Consider the following 13957-nt stretch of genomic DNA (forward strand, 5'->3'; position numbering starts at 1 on the left):
ACCAATGACACCGAAATTTATTGGCAAACAATAACCATTATTCTCTCTCATGGGTGCTGTGGGCCAGGGTCTGGGTGGTTCTGGCTCAGGATGCAGTCAAGTGGTGCCTGGGGCGGGGCACCGGGGGGCTGCCCAGGCGTCCCTCTGCGGTCTCAGACCTTCCCATGTGCCCTCACACTTGCTAGCTTGAGCTTCCCCACAACATGGCTGCCTCCAGGGAGTCAGACTGCTTATACGGTGGCTGAAGGCGTCATGGACAGTATTTCAGTGATGTTGACTACATGGAGTCCTGTAGTGTCATTTCTGCCATGTTCTGTTGGTTACATGTGAGTCACACAAATGCAAGAGGAGGGGACATAGGCCCCACTTCTTGGTGGAAAGAGCATCAAGGTCAGGTGTTAGGAGAGCAGGTAGGATGAGAGATGTCGCAGCCATCTTCGGAAAATAGAATTGGTCCCAGCTGCCCTGGTGAGAATAGATTTCTCCAGTCCCTACTTCTTTGATGTGATTAGCTCCCGATTCCCAAGTAGAGTCGGATTTGCCAAGGTCACCTGAGTGCCAACAGACGCAGAAAGGCAAACGTGTCCTTGTTGGCTTCAACAGAGGGCAACTGGCTCTCAGACAGCAGACACTTTTTCTAACTGTGGAAAGAGGGTGCAGATGCTAGCTAGGTAACCCCCAAGTCCTCCACAGTCCACCCCTTTGAACACTCACTATCGATATGTACCCCTCCTTCTATGCTTCCATTCTATTATCTAAACTCCCTGCACAGCCCTAACTGGTTTGGCTCAGTGGATAGAGTGTCGGCCTTCGGACTGAAGGGTCCCGGATTTGAATCCAGTCAAGGGCACATGCCCGGGTTGCGGGCTTGATCCACAGTGGGGGGGGGGGGGGGGGCGGGGAGCATGCAGGAGGCAGCCGATCAATGATTCTCTCATCATTGATGTTTCTATCTCTCTATCTCTCTCTTCCTCTGTGAAATCAATAAAAAATGTATTAAAAAAAATAAACTCCCTGCATAACTAACTCTTGTCCAACCAAAAATGCATTCACACTGCCCCCAAGACAACACAAATTCCCAGTAGTTACATTTTCCAGGTGCCAGTCTGGAGTCATTGGGGAAGAGCCCTTGTCCTTGAAATGTGTTATGATCCTGTATTCCAGGAACTGTGAGCTCATTTTGAAGTTAACTGTCGTGCCTGGCTGACGTGGCTCAGTGTCTGAGTGTCAACCTATGAACCAGAAGGTCAGGGTTGAATTTCCGCGGTCAGGGCACATGCCCAGGTTGCGAGCTGGATCCCCAGTGTGATGCTTGCAGGAGAAGCTGATCAGTGATTCTTATCATTGATGTTTCTATCTCTCCCTCTCCCTTCCTCTCAGAAATCAATAAAAATATTTATTTTTTTAAAAGTTAACCGTCGCCCTCGCAGGTTTGGCTCAGTGGATAGAGCATCGGCCTGCCGACTGAAGGGTCCCAGGTTTGATTCCAGTCAAGGGCACATACCTGTGTTGCAGGCTCAATCTCCAGTAGGGGGCGTGCAGGAGGCAGCTGATCAATGACTCTCATCATTGATGTTTCTATCTCTCCCTCTCCCTTCTTCTCTAAAATCAATTAAAAAAAATAGTAAAACAAAAAGTTAACCGTCATCACACATTGCATGTAAAATAATGGATAAAAGATAAGGTGGAGAAAAGATAAGGTTTGTTCATTAAAATATGTAAGTATGTGCACATGAAAGCAAGGATGGAATTGGGAAATTAATTCATTGAATTTTTACTCAGCTCCTCAGGCCAAGCATGTCCCAGGCACTGTAAAAACTGAACAAAACCACTTACGTAGGTATGTGTCAGTGATAAGTGCTGTGGAAGAAAACCGTAGTGAGATAAGAGAAATAAGGCGTGGCTGGGAAGGCAGGGACTGCTATTTTAGATAGGAGGGTCAGGGAAGCTCTGTGACTAGAGATCTGAAGCAAGTATGTGGGGAAAGAATGCCCCAGCAGAGGAAAAAGCAAGTGCAAAGGCCCTGGGGCCGGAACATGCCTGCTGGTGTGACCTTCGTACGAGCCAAGAGAACGAGAGGGCCAGAGCAGAGCGACTAGGAGCCACGGATAAGAGAGAGGAAGAGTGAGTCAGGGAGGTAACCAGGACCTGTGAGCCCAGGAGTCCACTTCTGCTTTTCCTCAGTGCAAGGAGCCGGGGAGGCCTCTGAGCTCGGCTTCTGTACGTTGACTCACGTTTTAATGGCTGTTTTGTGGGAATAAATTGTAGGGGACAAGGACAGATGATGTTAGAGTACTAGTTTCTGCAAGTCTGTGGCTGGTATCCTAAGTAACTTTGCTCCTTCAAACACCATCCATATTAGTCCTTCCTCACCTAGGAACTCAGCTGGTTGGGCTCTTGAGGAAAGTGGAAGGGGGTGGCTGATGAGGGGCCTCCCAGGGCCCAGCCCAAGCGGCAGGTGCCCGAGCCAGGGTGGAGGAGCCGGGGAGGGGGTGTCTGGGGTCACAACGTGCGAGCTTGTCTGGGAGTGCGCCTGCGTCTGTCCACGAGTGCATTCCTATCGTCCAGTCTGGCTGGGGCCTGCACGGGAGCGTGGGAGCTCCTGAGTGTAAGCCGTGCAAACCTTACCTGAGTGTCTGCTGTGCGTCTGGCCTTGTGTTGGGGACACAAAAGTGCCCACAACAGCTCCGGGCCTTACTCGTCATGGACTCATAGTCCAGTGGGGGAGACAGGCCTGTCCCCAGACAGGGACGACCCAGAGTGCAGGACTGCAGTTGGGGAGGCCGGGGTGGGGGGGTGAGGGAGCCCAGAGGGGGCACCTGACCCAGCGGGGTTCGGGCAGGAGACAGGGAGGGGCTCCTGGAGCAGGGAATGGTGCGCCTGATACTAAAGGTCACCTCTCCTGGTTCAACAATTGCTCTCCTGTATCGCGGATGGATAAAGGAGCTTTGCCCAGTCGGACTCCCAGGTGGACCTGTAACCTGAGCCTTCCCCCTGTGCCAGATGAGCAAAGCCCAGTCTTCCTAGTGACCCCCCCCCCCATTCTGACCAGTATCCAGGGCTTCATTTCTCCCTGGTAACCAGTGACCTCCCCTGACTCCTGACCCCTCAGCCCGCAGTCTGACCTGGCTCGTGAGGAGCCTGGGCCCTCTGATCTGTGATCCTCAGTGTGACCTGTGACCCTTCCCTGGACCCACGGACAAGCTCCTCCCCCGCCCCTCAGGTGCCCTGTCCTCCTCCCCTCTCCCACTCACCTGCTGCTGCCAGCCTGCTTCTCCTCCCCTCCCCCCTAGGTGGGGAGTGAAGGGAAGCAGGGGGAAGGAAGGGGGGTGGCATTCCTGGGATTCCCTGGATGGGGCGGGAGAGAGACGGCCCTACGGGGAGAGCCAAAGAGAGAGCACCTCACACACACAGCCTGGGCAGAGCTGGAGCTTGGAGACCATTAGCAGGAGATTAAACTGAAAGGTTCCAGACCAGTGGGCAGACAAGGAAAGCAGCCCAGAGTGCAGGCCACAGGAGGGGCCTCCCAGGGCAAACTGGGAGAAGCTGTTCTAGGCCACTGGGCCACTGGTTGTGCTGGGTGCAGCCGGGTCACGTGCACAAGGCCCCTGGTCGGAGGGGGAGAGGGTCCGCGGTGGTGTGCGAAGGTCCCAGCACCGGCTGGACTGGTCTGGCCAGCCGCCCGCCGCGGGTCCGGCTGCTGGTCCGCGTGAGCGACCGCCTGGGGCTAGAGACGGAGGGAGCACCGCTCTGGGCAGAGCGTTGGGAGGTCCTCCCGGGGCAGTGGGAGGTCCTGGCCTGGCGCCCAGGTTTGGGGGGGAACAGGGGGGCCAGGAGGGCGTGGCGTGGCGTGGGGCGGGGCCTCCTCCTCCCAGCCCGGCGGCGCCCGCCGCAGCTGGGGCTCAGTTGCTGCTGCCTCCGCTGTGGGTGGACATGGAGCCCCCGGACGCCTGGGCCGAGATGCGCAGGGCCCCGCGGCTGCTGGTGCTGGCGCTCCTGCTGGGGGCGCACCCAGGTATGCTGGGCTGGGAGCAGGGGGCGAGGGGGCCCCCCGGGGACTGAAGGGGAAAGGGACTTTTACCCACCCCAGGAAGCCAAACCTGGGGGACCCCAGGAAGGAGGGGTATGGGAGCATGCGGGGCGTCCGTCCCAGGGAGAGATCTGGGGACAGCCAGGCAGAGGACACCTGAGAAGTCAGAGCCCCTCCCACTCCAACGCAGGAGCTGGGACCCCAGCCCCTTTCTCCGCTGCCCCTGGATCTGGGTCCCAGGCCCCCTGCTCCCTCAGACCCAGAGGTCCAGGCCCCTGGTGGCTGGCATGGCTTCCTCCCAGGGCCCAGGAGACCACAGCCCAGGGCGCTCCTCCCGAAAGAGTCTCAAGTTTTGAGAGGACCGGGATCCTATAGCTAGAACCCAGGGATCACGGGCATCTGCGGGGTTCAGAGCCCAGACTCTCAAGAGCCCGCCTCCCTGGGGAAGGGCTGGAGCGCCAGCCCTGGACAGTGACAGTGAACCAAGTGTTTCCTAGTGACAGTGCCCCTTCCGGGGCCCCAGATTAGTCCGCACACCTGTGAGGAAGTGGGAGGGGAGCTGGCCCTGCAGCTGGCAGCAGAGGGAGCGCGGAACTGGGGAAGAGAGGGCGATCCTTCCCACCGCCCTTGCTCTCCGCTGCTCAGCCCCAGCCTCGGCAGCGGCCTGGCCCCGTGCCCCCTCCCCTGGGACAGGCCTGGGCCAGAGGTGGGTGCCTGGGAATCCAGGCCGCTGGCACAAGCATAGCAAAATAGTGGGTCTCCAGGGGCAGGGATGGGCCAGGCTGGGGGGGTGGGGGGGGGGAGGTTCTAAGAAATGAGAGCTGATGCCAGGATGCCAGCCCAGAGGGTGAGAGAGCGTGGTTTCCTGATGAGAGCAGCTCCCTCTGCCAGGATCTTGGGACAAGAGTCCAGGCCCAGCCACCTATTCCCTTAGGACCCAGGGGTCCAGGCCCCCCGCCCCTCCTCCCTCAGACCCAGGAGTCCAGGCCCCCAGCCCCTCCTCCCTCAGACCCAGGAGTCCAGGCCCCCAGCCTCCTCCCTCAGACCCAGGGGTCCAGGCCCCCAGGTCCTCCTCCCTCAGACCCAGGAGTCCAGGCCCCCAGCCCTCCTCCCTCAGACCCAGGAGTCCAGGCCCCAGCACATCCTCCCTCAGACCCAGGAGTCCAGGCCCCCAGCCCCTCCTCCCTCAGACCCAGGAGTCCAGGCCCCCAGGTCCTCCTCCCTCAGACCCAGGAGTCCAGGCCCCCAGGTCCTCCTCCCTCAGACCCAGGAGTCCAGGCCCCAGCACATCCTCCCTCAGGACCTGGATGTAGGGCCTCAATCCTGTTGTGAGGTGATGCACCTTACCCCTTCCCCACCTTACCCCTTCCCTGCTCTATCCAAGAGGCAGGGGGGCCACGGGGCGAGTAGGGGGCTCTGGCGCCAGGCCGGGCATGTCGGAGCCAGCCTGTCCCTCCCACATTCCTGAAACCTGCCCAGCCCTGTCCCCCCCTCACCACCCCCACACACCCATCCGCCTCAGCTCCAGGCCTAGCCGCAGCCCACACCCCACCTCAGCCCCTCACTCGGGAGGGAGAGGCCCAGAGGCTGAGAGAGGCAGCGACGTTGGAACTAAGAGATGGAGCCCCAGGATGAGAGACACGGCAGAGATGGAGACACTTAGCTCATGCCCCTGCGTGCCAGGCCCTGCGCGGGGCTGTGGAGGCAAAGGGATGAGCCAGCCCTGGCCCTGCCCTTGCCCTTGGAGGGTGTTTGGTTTAGTGGTAAAAGCAGGGACAGGTGATGCTTTTAGTGGTAAAAGCAGTGATGCCCCAGGAGGGCTGCCTGGAGGCCACTCGGGCCCTGTGTGGCCCGGGGGAGGAGCCCTTAGCTCTGCAAGTGGAGGGAGAGCTGGAGAGAAATGCTGGCCGAGTCTGAGTTCAGAGACACAGAGATGAGAGATGGGGGGAGACAGGAGCGGCTGATCGGGGGGGGGAGGGGGGGGACCGGTCCTGGACCCTTTTGTCCGGGGGAAGAGGACTCTGTCTGGAGGGCTCTCCCATGGGTGGCCGAGGCCAGAGCCCTGTCGCTGTCCTGCAGGTGTCCAGGCGGGGATCCAGGTGTCGGTGGCCCCGCTGGTGGAGGTGATGCGGGGGGAGACCGTCACCCTGGACTGCACCCCTTTGGGGGACTACAACCAGTACCTGCTGAAATGGTTCCTGGTAAGTGCTTCGGGCTGGGGGCCAGGGGGTCCTGGAGGGGGTTCTGAAAGCCAGAGCCCAGTGGGGCTGCAAACATTCCTTCCTTCATCGGAATGGGAAGGGCTCTAAGAACGCCACCTCGCTGCCTTCCCATTCTGCAGCTGGGGAGACTGAGGCCAGCAAGAAAAGGCATCCTTTAGGTCCAGCTGGTGTCGGGGCCCGGCTGAGACGGGTCCCCCTTCAAAGTGCTGGCGAGAGAGAGAGAGAGAGAGAGAGAGAGAGAGAGAGAGAGAGAGAGAACATTTGGAGACTGACACCAAGGACGCAGGACTGGGGGTGGGACTAAGAGAGAGAAAGAGGAGACACAAAGCAGAGAGAGGGTGGTAGAGGCAGAGAAATGGAAACCGAGTAAGATGGAGAAAGAGGAAGGCCGAGAGAGGAAAACGTGACCACAGACAGGGAACAGGGGCGGGAGGGGCGGAGAGAGACAGAGGGACCGGAGAGAGAGGGAACCACGGGGAGAGAGCCCAGAGCAGCAGAAAGGAAGGGACATGGAGAGAGACGGACGCCGGCAAGGGCAGCCGGGCAGCCCTGAGCGGAGGCCCTCCCTGCCCGCAGGCCGACCGCTCCGGGGCCCGCCACCTCCTCGCGGAGGCCCAGGTGCAGGGCTCCGAGGTGACGCCCAGGGTGCACAGCTCCCGGGGCCGCAGTCCCCCGTACCAGCTGCAAGGCCAGGGGCACCTGGTGCTGGCGGAGGCCCAGGTGAAAGACGAGCGGGACTACGTGTGCGTGGTGACGGCGGCGGCGGCGGCGGGCACCGCCGAGGCCACCTCGAGGCTGCAGGTGTTTGGTGAGTGTCTGTGGGCACCCGGGCGGGGAAGGGTGTGGGGCAGGGGAGAGCCCGGGAAGGGGGGGGGGGGGTCCTGACCGTAACCTCCCCCCACAGCAAAGCCAGAGACCACCGACGTCTCCCCCAACAGAGGGACACTGTCTGTGATGGATGACTTTGCCCAGGAGGTACCGCGGAGCGGCTCTGCTTCCAGGGTCCTAGGGGAAGGCAGGCCGGGGGCCTGGGATCCTGGGTCCTTGGGCCGTAAGGTTGGAGGGGCAGGAGCGCCGGGCTCCTGCATCCCGGGGTGGGGCGGAGGGATGGGGGCCCAGAGCCCTGGATCCGAGTGGGGAGAACTTCTCGGGGAACAGGGTACCCGGCGATCCGAGCTCTGGCTCAGAGCCCCGGGCCTTGCCTGCGTCCGCCTCAGATCGCCACCTGCCACAGCCGCAACGGGAACCCAGCCCCCCAGATCAAGTGGTACCGGAACGGGCAGCCCCTGCAGGTGCCCATGGAGGTGAACTCAAGTGAGCGGGGCAGGAGCCCGGCTGGCGGTGGGAGGGGTGGGGTGGGACGGAGCTGGCTGACACCCCTCCCTCCCTCCCTCCCTCCCTCCCAGACAGCTACATGACCAGCCGCACTGTGCGCGAGGCCTCCGGCCTGCAGTCTCTCACCAGCACCCTCTACCTGCGGGTCCACAAGGAGGACCGGGACGCCCGCTTCCACTGCTCGGCGCACTACAGCCTGCCCCAGGGCCAGCACGGCCGCCTGGACAGCCCGGCCTTCAGCCTCACCCTGCACTGTGCGTCCCCACCGGCCCCACCTCCCCGACCTTGGACTTCACACCTCACGGAGGCCTGACCCTCCAGCCAGCCTTGGCCCACACTCTGGCCCCCATCCCCTACCTTGTGCTGAACTATGACCTCAAGGAGTCCCACGAGCGCCACCTGACTTCTGACCACCCCCCCCCCCCCCCCCCCCCCCCGTCCCCATAGCACTCTGGGAGTTTAACGACCAAACGCTGTACGGCATCCTCCTGTACCGAACTGGGCCCCCAGATCTCACACTGACTGACCTGTCCTCCCTGCTTCCCCCTCAGATCCCACGGAGCACGTGCAGTTCTGGGTGGACAGCCCGTCCCCCACAGAGGGCTGGGTCCGCGAGGGCGACTCCGTCCGGCTGATCTGCCGTGGGGACGGCAACCCCACGCCCGAGTACCTGTTTTATCGCCTACAGGTGACTGACCCCCGTGGTTCCTTGGGAACCCTGATCTCTATGACATACTGACCCCCACCAATTCCTCACCTGTCACCTGGTGGCCCTGGCTTAGCAAGGAGCCTGGCCAGTGACCCAAGAGCTAACCCGACCTCTGCCCCCTGACTTGAGGGGCTCTGACCTAACGTGACCCTCACCTGGAGACCCGACCTATCGGGATGCCTGGCTCTGACCTGGGAGGCCCCTGACGTAGCAGGACCCTGCTGCACCAGGTGGCTTCTGAGCCGGTTCCTCGTCCCTCGTCACCCAGGACCAGGAGGAGAAAGTGCTGAGCACCAATCTCCACGGGAACTTCACCTTGGAGAGTGTGCAGCGGGACCAGAGCGGGACTTACGGCTGCAGGGTGTTAGACTACGACGCTGCTGAGGAGGCTGAGCTCTCCCAGGCGCTGGAGCTGCGCGTGGCCTGTGAGAGCCCGGGGAGAACCTGGAGGGGGGCCCTGGCACTGGCAGCCCCCTCCTCTTCACCCCTCCCCCCAGTCCTGCCTCCAAATGTGCAGTCCCTGTTTGGATCCCACATGCCTCCCTCCCCCTGGGGACCCTGCCCCAGTCCCCTCTAAACTCCCACACCAGGCAGCCAGAGAGCCCTTTCCGAAGCACAAACCTGACCTTCCCCTGCTCCGGAACCTGCCGTGGCTCCCCAGTGCCCTCTGGGAAAGCCCAGGTGCCTCACCACACCCACCTGCTTGGTTTCACCTGTGGCTGACCCTGCTCCCCCCACCAAGGCATTTTCCTCATCCTACCCAAGCTTCTCTCGTCCCCATGATCACTCCTCGTCCTCCTACAGCCATTTCTGACCAGTCTCTTGGGTCCGTCTTCTAAGAGGCCTCCTCACGCCCCGTGCCCCCCAGCCCTGCGCAAAGGCTCGGCTCCTCCCCGGCACGCCTTCTGCCTCCCTTTCTGGAGCTAGACCCTGGGCCCGATGGTGGTGACCCATCTGTGAACAAGTCAGCCCGGTCCCCACCTTCCCGGAGCTCCTGGCCCAACAGGGGAGACCGCGGGCAAATGCTACACAAGGCGCTTAGGGGTGGCAATCCCACACCGGCAGGGACTGTGCAGAACGATGGGATAAGGAATTGGCTGGGCGAGCAAGGAACCGTTTGGAGGTGTTGGCAGGCTGCATCCCCAGGAAGCAGATTTTGCCGTGGAGATCTGAAGGCAGGAAGTTTACGAGGAGTGCCTTGGCATCCACGTCTACGAGGGGCGGGGAGGGGAAGGAAGCAGGACTGGGCAGAGGGAAAAGTTGGGCTGACGTCTAAGAAGGCCTTGGTTGGCCCCACAGGGCACTTGGAAGCTGGGGCGAAGGGGCCTGGCTTTTGCACCCCCACCTCAACTGGTCACGGACCATCGGCTGCCTGAGGAAGGGGCATGACCTTGAGCGAGGGGCTCCAGGCAGCTGAGGCAGTTCCCGGAAAGGGCTGACAGCTGAGGGCTGACAGCTGATGGCCCTCTCAACAGCTGAAGGAGAGAGCTGAGTGGCCACCCCAGGGGGTTAGCGCAGCCTCTCTGAGAAGGGGACATTTGAGTAAGAAACCGTAGAATGGGACTCAGAAATGCAAAGAGGCAGAGGAAGAGCACTCCAGGTAGAGGGAACAGCAAATGCAAAGGTCCTGCGGCAGGACCCAGGTTGGTGTGCTGGAGAAAAACAGCAAGCGGGCAGGGTAGCTGGAGCTCCGGGGGCAAGAAAGGAGGGTGGGAGAGGAGGTCAAGGAAGGGGGCAGGGGTCACACCAGGAGGACCTTCTGGCTTTGTCAAGGGATTTGGCCTCTAGGCCAAGGGTGGTCCCTTCCCATTGGTCCTGGCTGCCCACCCCCATTGTCCCCATCCCAGCCTGCCCCTACCCCCAAACCTTCAACCGGCAGCTTGAGGGCCCGGTGCGACTAAGGAGGGGGACGGTGGGGAATCACTGTGGGATTTGAAGCAGAGGGAAGGGCTGACCAGTGTGTTTTGAAAAGATCCTTCTAGCTGCTCAGAAGACCAGAGTCCAGCCCCGCAGGGAGGCCAGTGAGGAGGCGGCTGCAGTGGTCAAGGCAGTTGGACTTGGAGTTCAGAAATGGACAGAAGTAGAAAGATCCGTTTTGGGGGGCAGAGCAGAGAAAGACTTGATGAAGGAATGGGCAGCGGGGAGGAGAAGGCAGGCGTTTGGGTGGAAAGTTACAGAAGAAACACCTCACACCTCCAAGGTTGTCCATGAACCTTGGGCCCCAACATCGGCTCTGGGGAAAGTGGTCCAGGTTAGACTCCCAGATCTGGGCTCTCGAGGTTTGGCCTGACGGCAGAGCGGAGCGTTCACGGGGATGGGGAGAACAATGAGGAGGGCTTGGCATTCTCTGCTGACTATGGTGCATTCACGTCTGTACCCACAAAAGCCCTTGAGCGCCCCTAACCAACGTGGTGAGGGTCCCGGAAGGTGACCGTCTGTACCCCCCTCCAGACCTGGACCCCATTGAGCTCAGCAACGAGGAGGAGCTTTCCTTACCCCGGAACAGCAGCGTCACCGTGACCTGCTCCGTGCAAGGCCTGCCCACCCCTGCTCTACGCTGGACCAAGGTGAGAGGGAAAGGAGGCCCCCAACTGGGGGACCCCCTCCCTCCCAACACCGCCTCCCCTTCTCTCATGGTCCATCTGGCCTCTTCTCCCCTCCCTCACCCTCCAGGATGCGGTCCGCCTGGTGGACGGCCCCACGCTCTCGCTCAGTTCCATCACCTTCAATTCCGCCGGCACCTACCTATGCGAGGCCTATACGCCCACCGTCCCCCTCCTTAGTCGCACCCGGGCCCTCAAGCTGCTGGTTGAAGGTTTGGGGGTAGGGGCAGGCTGGGATGGGGACAGTGGGGGTGGGCGGCCAGGACCAATGGGAAGGGACCAGGCCGGTCCTCTGTCTCCGGCTCTGTTCCTCTCCCCTCTCTCCTTCTCTGACTCGCTCTCCTCTTTCCCCGCTGTGCCTCCTGCTCACGCCCTCCCGCCCCACCACCCACAGGGGTACCCGACTTAAAGCCGGAGAAAATTCACCCCCAGTCAGGGGGCAGCTGGAGAGAAGGTGATGAAGTCAGGCTGGTCTGCTCTGCCCGTGGCTACCCAGAGCCCAAATTCCTCTGGAGCGAAAAGGGCGACAGCGTAAGGGACTCTCGCCTCCACCCTCCGGGCCACAGGCACCCTCCCCAAGTTCCCAGGGGACACTGACGCCAGCACTGCGTCCCCTCTCCTGCTTCCTGAGGGACTGGACGTCACCTCTGCCCTCACCCCAGCCCTTGATCCGATGGGCCCAGGCCTGACCCAAGTCTCCACAGTCCACAGAGCCGGTGCCCGGCGGGCAGGGCTGGGTGAGCAGCTCCCTGACCCTCAAGTTGACCAATGCCATGAGCCAACACGGCGTCTCCTGCGAGGCCTCCAACCCCTACGGGAGCGCCCAGCACGTCTTCTACTTCGGCCCTCGTGAGTAACCGCGGTGGCGGGCCAGGAGCCGTGGGGCAGTGGAGAGCTGCTGGCTGAGCTCCCCCCCCTCCGCGTCTTGTCCCCGCAGTGGCCCCCCAGACCTCCCAGGCCGGAGTAGCTGTCATGGCCGTGGCCGTCAGCGTAGGCCTCCTGCTCCTCGTCGTTGCTGCCTTCTACTGCATGAGACGCAAGGGGCGCCCCGGCTGCTGCCGAAAGGGGGAAAAGGGGGCTCCGTGAGTGACCTTGCCACCTCAGAATTGACCTCTGTAACCCAACCCCATCCCTAGGTCTAACTCTGACCTCAGCCCCAAACCCTTGGCCATGACCAACCTCAATAGCATCCTATCCTCAACTCCAAACCCAAATACAATGCAATCCCGTCTCTAACCTCAAACCTAGTCCATAGCCATCCCCTCCCCCATCTTCATCCCCAACTACAACAGCCTCATCCAACTCACTGTCATCCTCAAACCCACCCATAAGCCCAATTTAGCACCATCCCTAATCTCTCCAACCCCAATCTCGTCCCCACCTCCAATTCCAACCCTAATATAACCACCACCAAAACACAACTTAACCCCATATGGAGCCCAGTCTCCTCTCCAACCCTGATCTCATCCTCATCCCCACATCCAACCCCACCTCCAGTCCCAATCCTCCCCTCATCCCCAAACCCATCCCATCTAACCTCCTCTCCAATCCCAACCATATCCCCATCTTCAACCTCCACATAACCATCCCATCTCCAACCTCCATCCCAACCACACCCCTAACTCCTTGAACTCTGAGCTCCGACTTCTTCCCCAATCCCAACCGCATCCCAGCTCCAACCCATAACCAGCACCAAACCCAGCTTCAACCACATCCCCATCCCCATCCCCAAGGCCCCTCCTACCCACCTCATTCCCATTCCTAACACCAAACCTACCCCTATTTTACCTCATCTCCAACCCCCATCTCATGGCCTCCCTCAACTCCAATCCAGAGCCATCCCCAAACCTGCCCCAGGGCTGACCCCAACTACAATACCATCTCCAACTCCAGCAGCATCTTTGACCCTCGCCCCAACTCATCCCTAACCCCAATGCATTATCATCCCCTCCCCATCCCCAACCCATTCCCACCCACCCTCCGAGTCTATCTCCATCCAATACAGCCCCATCCCCAGTGCCTTCCCCAGCTGGGACTACCTCCAACATGCTGCCTCTTCTCCCCAGGCCACCTGGGGAGCCAGACCTGAGCCATTCAGGGTCCCAGCGGCCCGAGCAGACAGGCCTTCTCATGGGAGGTGCCTCTGGAGGAGCCAGGCGTGGCAGTGGGGGCTTTGGAGATGAGGTGGGTGAGGCCTGGGCACCCTGGTGAGAAGGGACCGGCTTGGGGCGGGGGGGGGTGGGGGGTGGGGGGGGAGGGGGCAGCCTCCCCGGGCACAGGCTGACCTTTCCACTTTCTCCCCAGTGCTAAGCCTGAGGGCCTCCAGGAGGCAGTCATCGGACACAACCTGGAGTTGCAGGCATCAGAGAACCAGCCCTGCTCACGCCCTGCCCTCCCCCGCCTTCCCGGCCTGCCCTCTTCCCTCTCCGGCCCTCCCTTCCTTCCTCTGCAGGCTGGGCTGGGACCTACAGACACTGCTGGGAGGAAGGGAGGGTGCGCTGGCTCGTGGGTGGGAGGGGACCTTCCTCCAGGGAGTATGACTCTCGCAGGCCCCAGAATAGCTTCTGGACCCAAGCCTGGGGCCCGGCCTGGGACGAGGCTCTGAGGGTCGGCTAGCCGAGGCTATTTTTACCTCCTGCCTCCATTGCTGGTCCCCCACCTGACGTCCTGCTGCATAGTCTGACACTGGATCCCCACCCCTGCTCCGCCCCCTCATCGTGGACACTGGAGTCTGGAATAAATGCTGTCTGTCACTTCGACACCATCCTGTGGCCAGAGCCTGCTCTGGGGGAGGAGAGGGGAAGGGGCGCAGGTGATGCTCCCCTCCCCACTGCTCCTCCGCCCCCTCGCAAGATCTGGGAGAGATCTGACGTCATGGAGAAAGAAATGAGAGAGAGAGAGAGAAAGCAGAGGGTGACTCAGCCGGCCGAGGATGGAAGAAAGGGATGCCGGGGGTCTAGAGGGCGCTGAGCGAGGCCCCTGAGGACCAGTGCCTGCTTGGCGGGTGGGGCGCTGTCCCCTTAAGTAAAAGTTCCCAGACTCTCTTGCCAGCGCCCTA

General features: G+C 61.4%; 1 protein-coding gene across 1 annotated transcript; it reads left to right on the forward strand.

The window, feature by feature from the left end:
- Positions 1 to 3887: 3887 nt before the first annotated feature.
- On the forward strand, positions 3888 to 13658 carry BCAM (basal cell adhesion molecule (Lutheran blood group)). Its single transcript, XM_008158373.3, has 15 exons — positions 3888 to 4015; positions 6110 to 6231; positions 6829 to 7060; positions 7157 to 7227; positions 7470 to 7566; positions 7659 to 7841; positions 8139 to 8275; positions 8565 to 8721; positions 10748 to 10863; positions 10970 to 11111; positions 11294 to 11430; positions 11604 to 11748; positions 11837 to 11981; positions 12966 to 13083; positions 13204 to 13658. The coding sequence occupies exons 1-15, from the start codon at positions 3934 to 3936 to the stop codon at positions 13207 to 13209; spliced, it is 1890 nt and encodes a 629-aa protein (XP_008156595.3). The 5' UTR covers positions 3888 to 3933; the 3' UTR covers positions 13210 to 13658.
- The last annotated feature ends 299 nt before the right edge of the window (positions 13659 to 13957 follow it).

The sequence above is a fragment of the Eptesicus fuscus genome, chromosome 21 (assembly GCF_027574615.1).
Source record: "Eptesicus fuscus isolate TK198812 chromosome 21, DD_ASM_mEF_20220401, whole genome shotgun sequence".
Taxonomy (NCBI): domain Eukaryota; kingdom Metazoa; phylum Chordata; class Mammalia; order Chiroptera; family Vespertilionidae; genus Eptesicus; species Eptesicus fuscus.

Excerpts from the sequence above, each read along its gene's own strand:
- BCAM (XM_008158373.3), top strand. The coding sequence starts at position 3,934 with ATGGAGCCCCCGGACGCCTGGGCCGAGATGCGCAGGGCCCCGCGGCTG. Across the intron at positions 8,276-8,564 it reads ACCTGTTTTATCGCCTACAG|GACCAGGAGGAGAAAGTGCT; the intron begins GTGACTGACCCC and ends CTCGTCACCCAG. Across the intron at positions 8,722-10,747 it reads GCTGGAGCTGCGCGTGGCCT|ACCTGGACCCCATTGAGCTC; the intron begins GTGAGAGCCCGG and ends ACCCCCCTCCAG.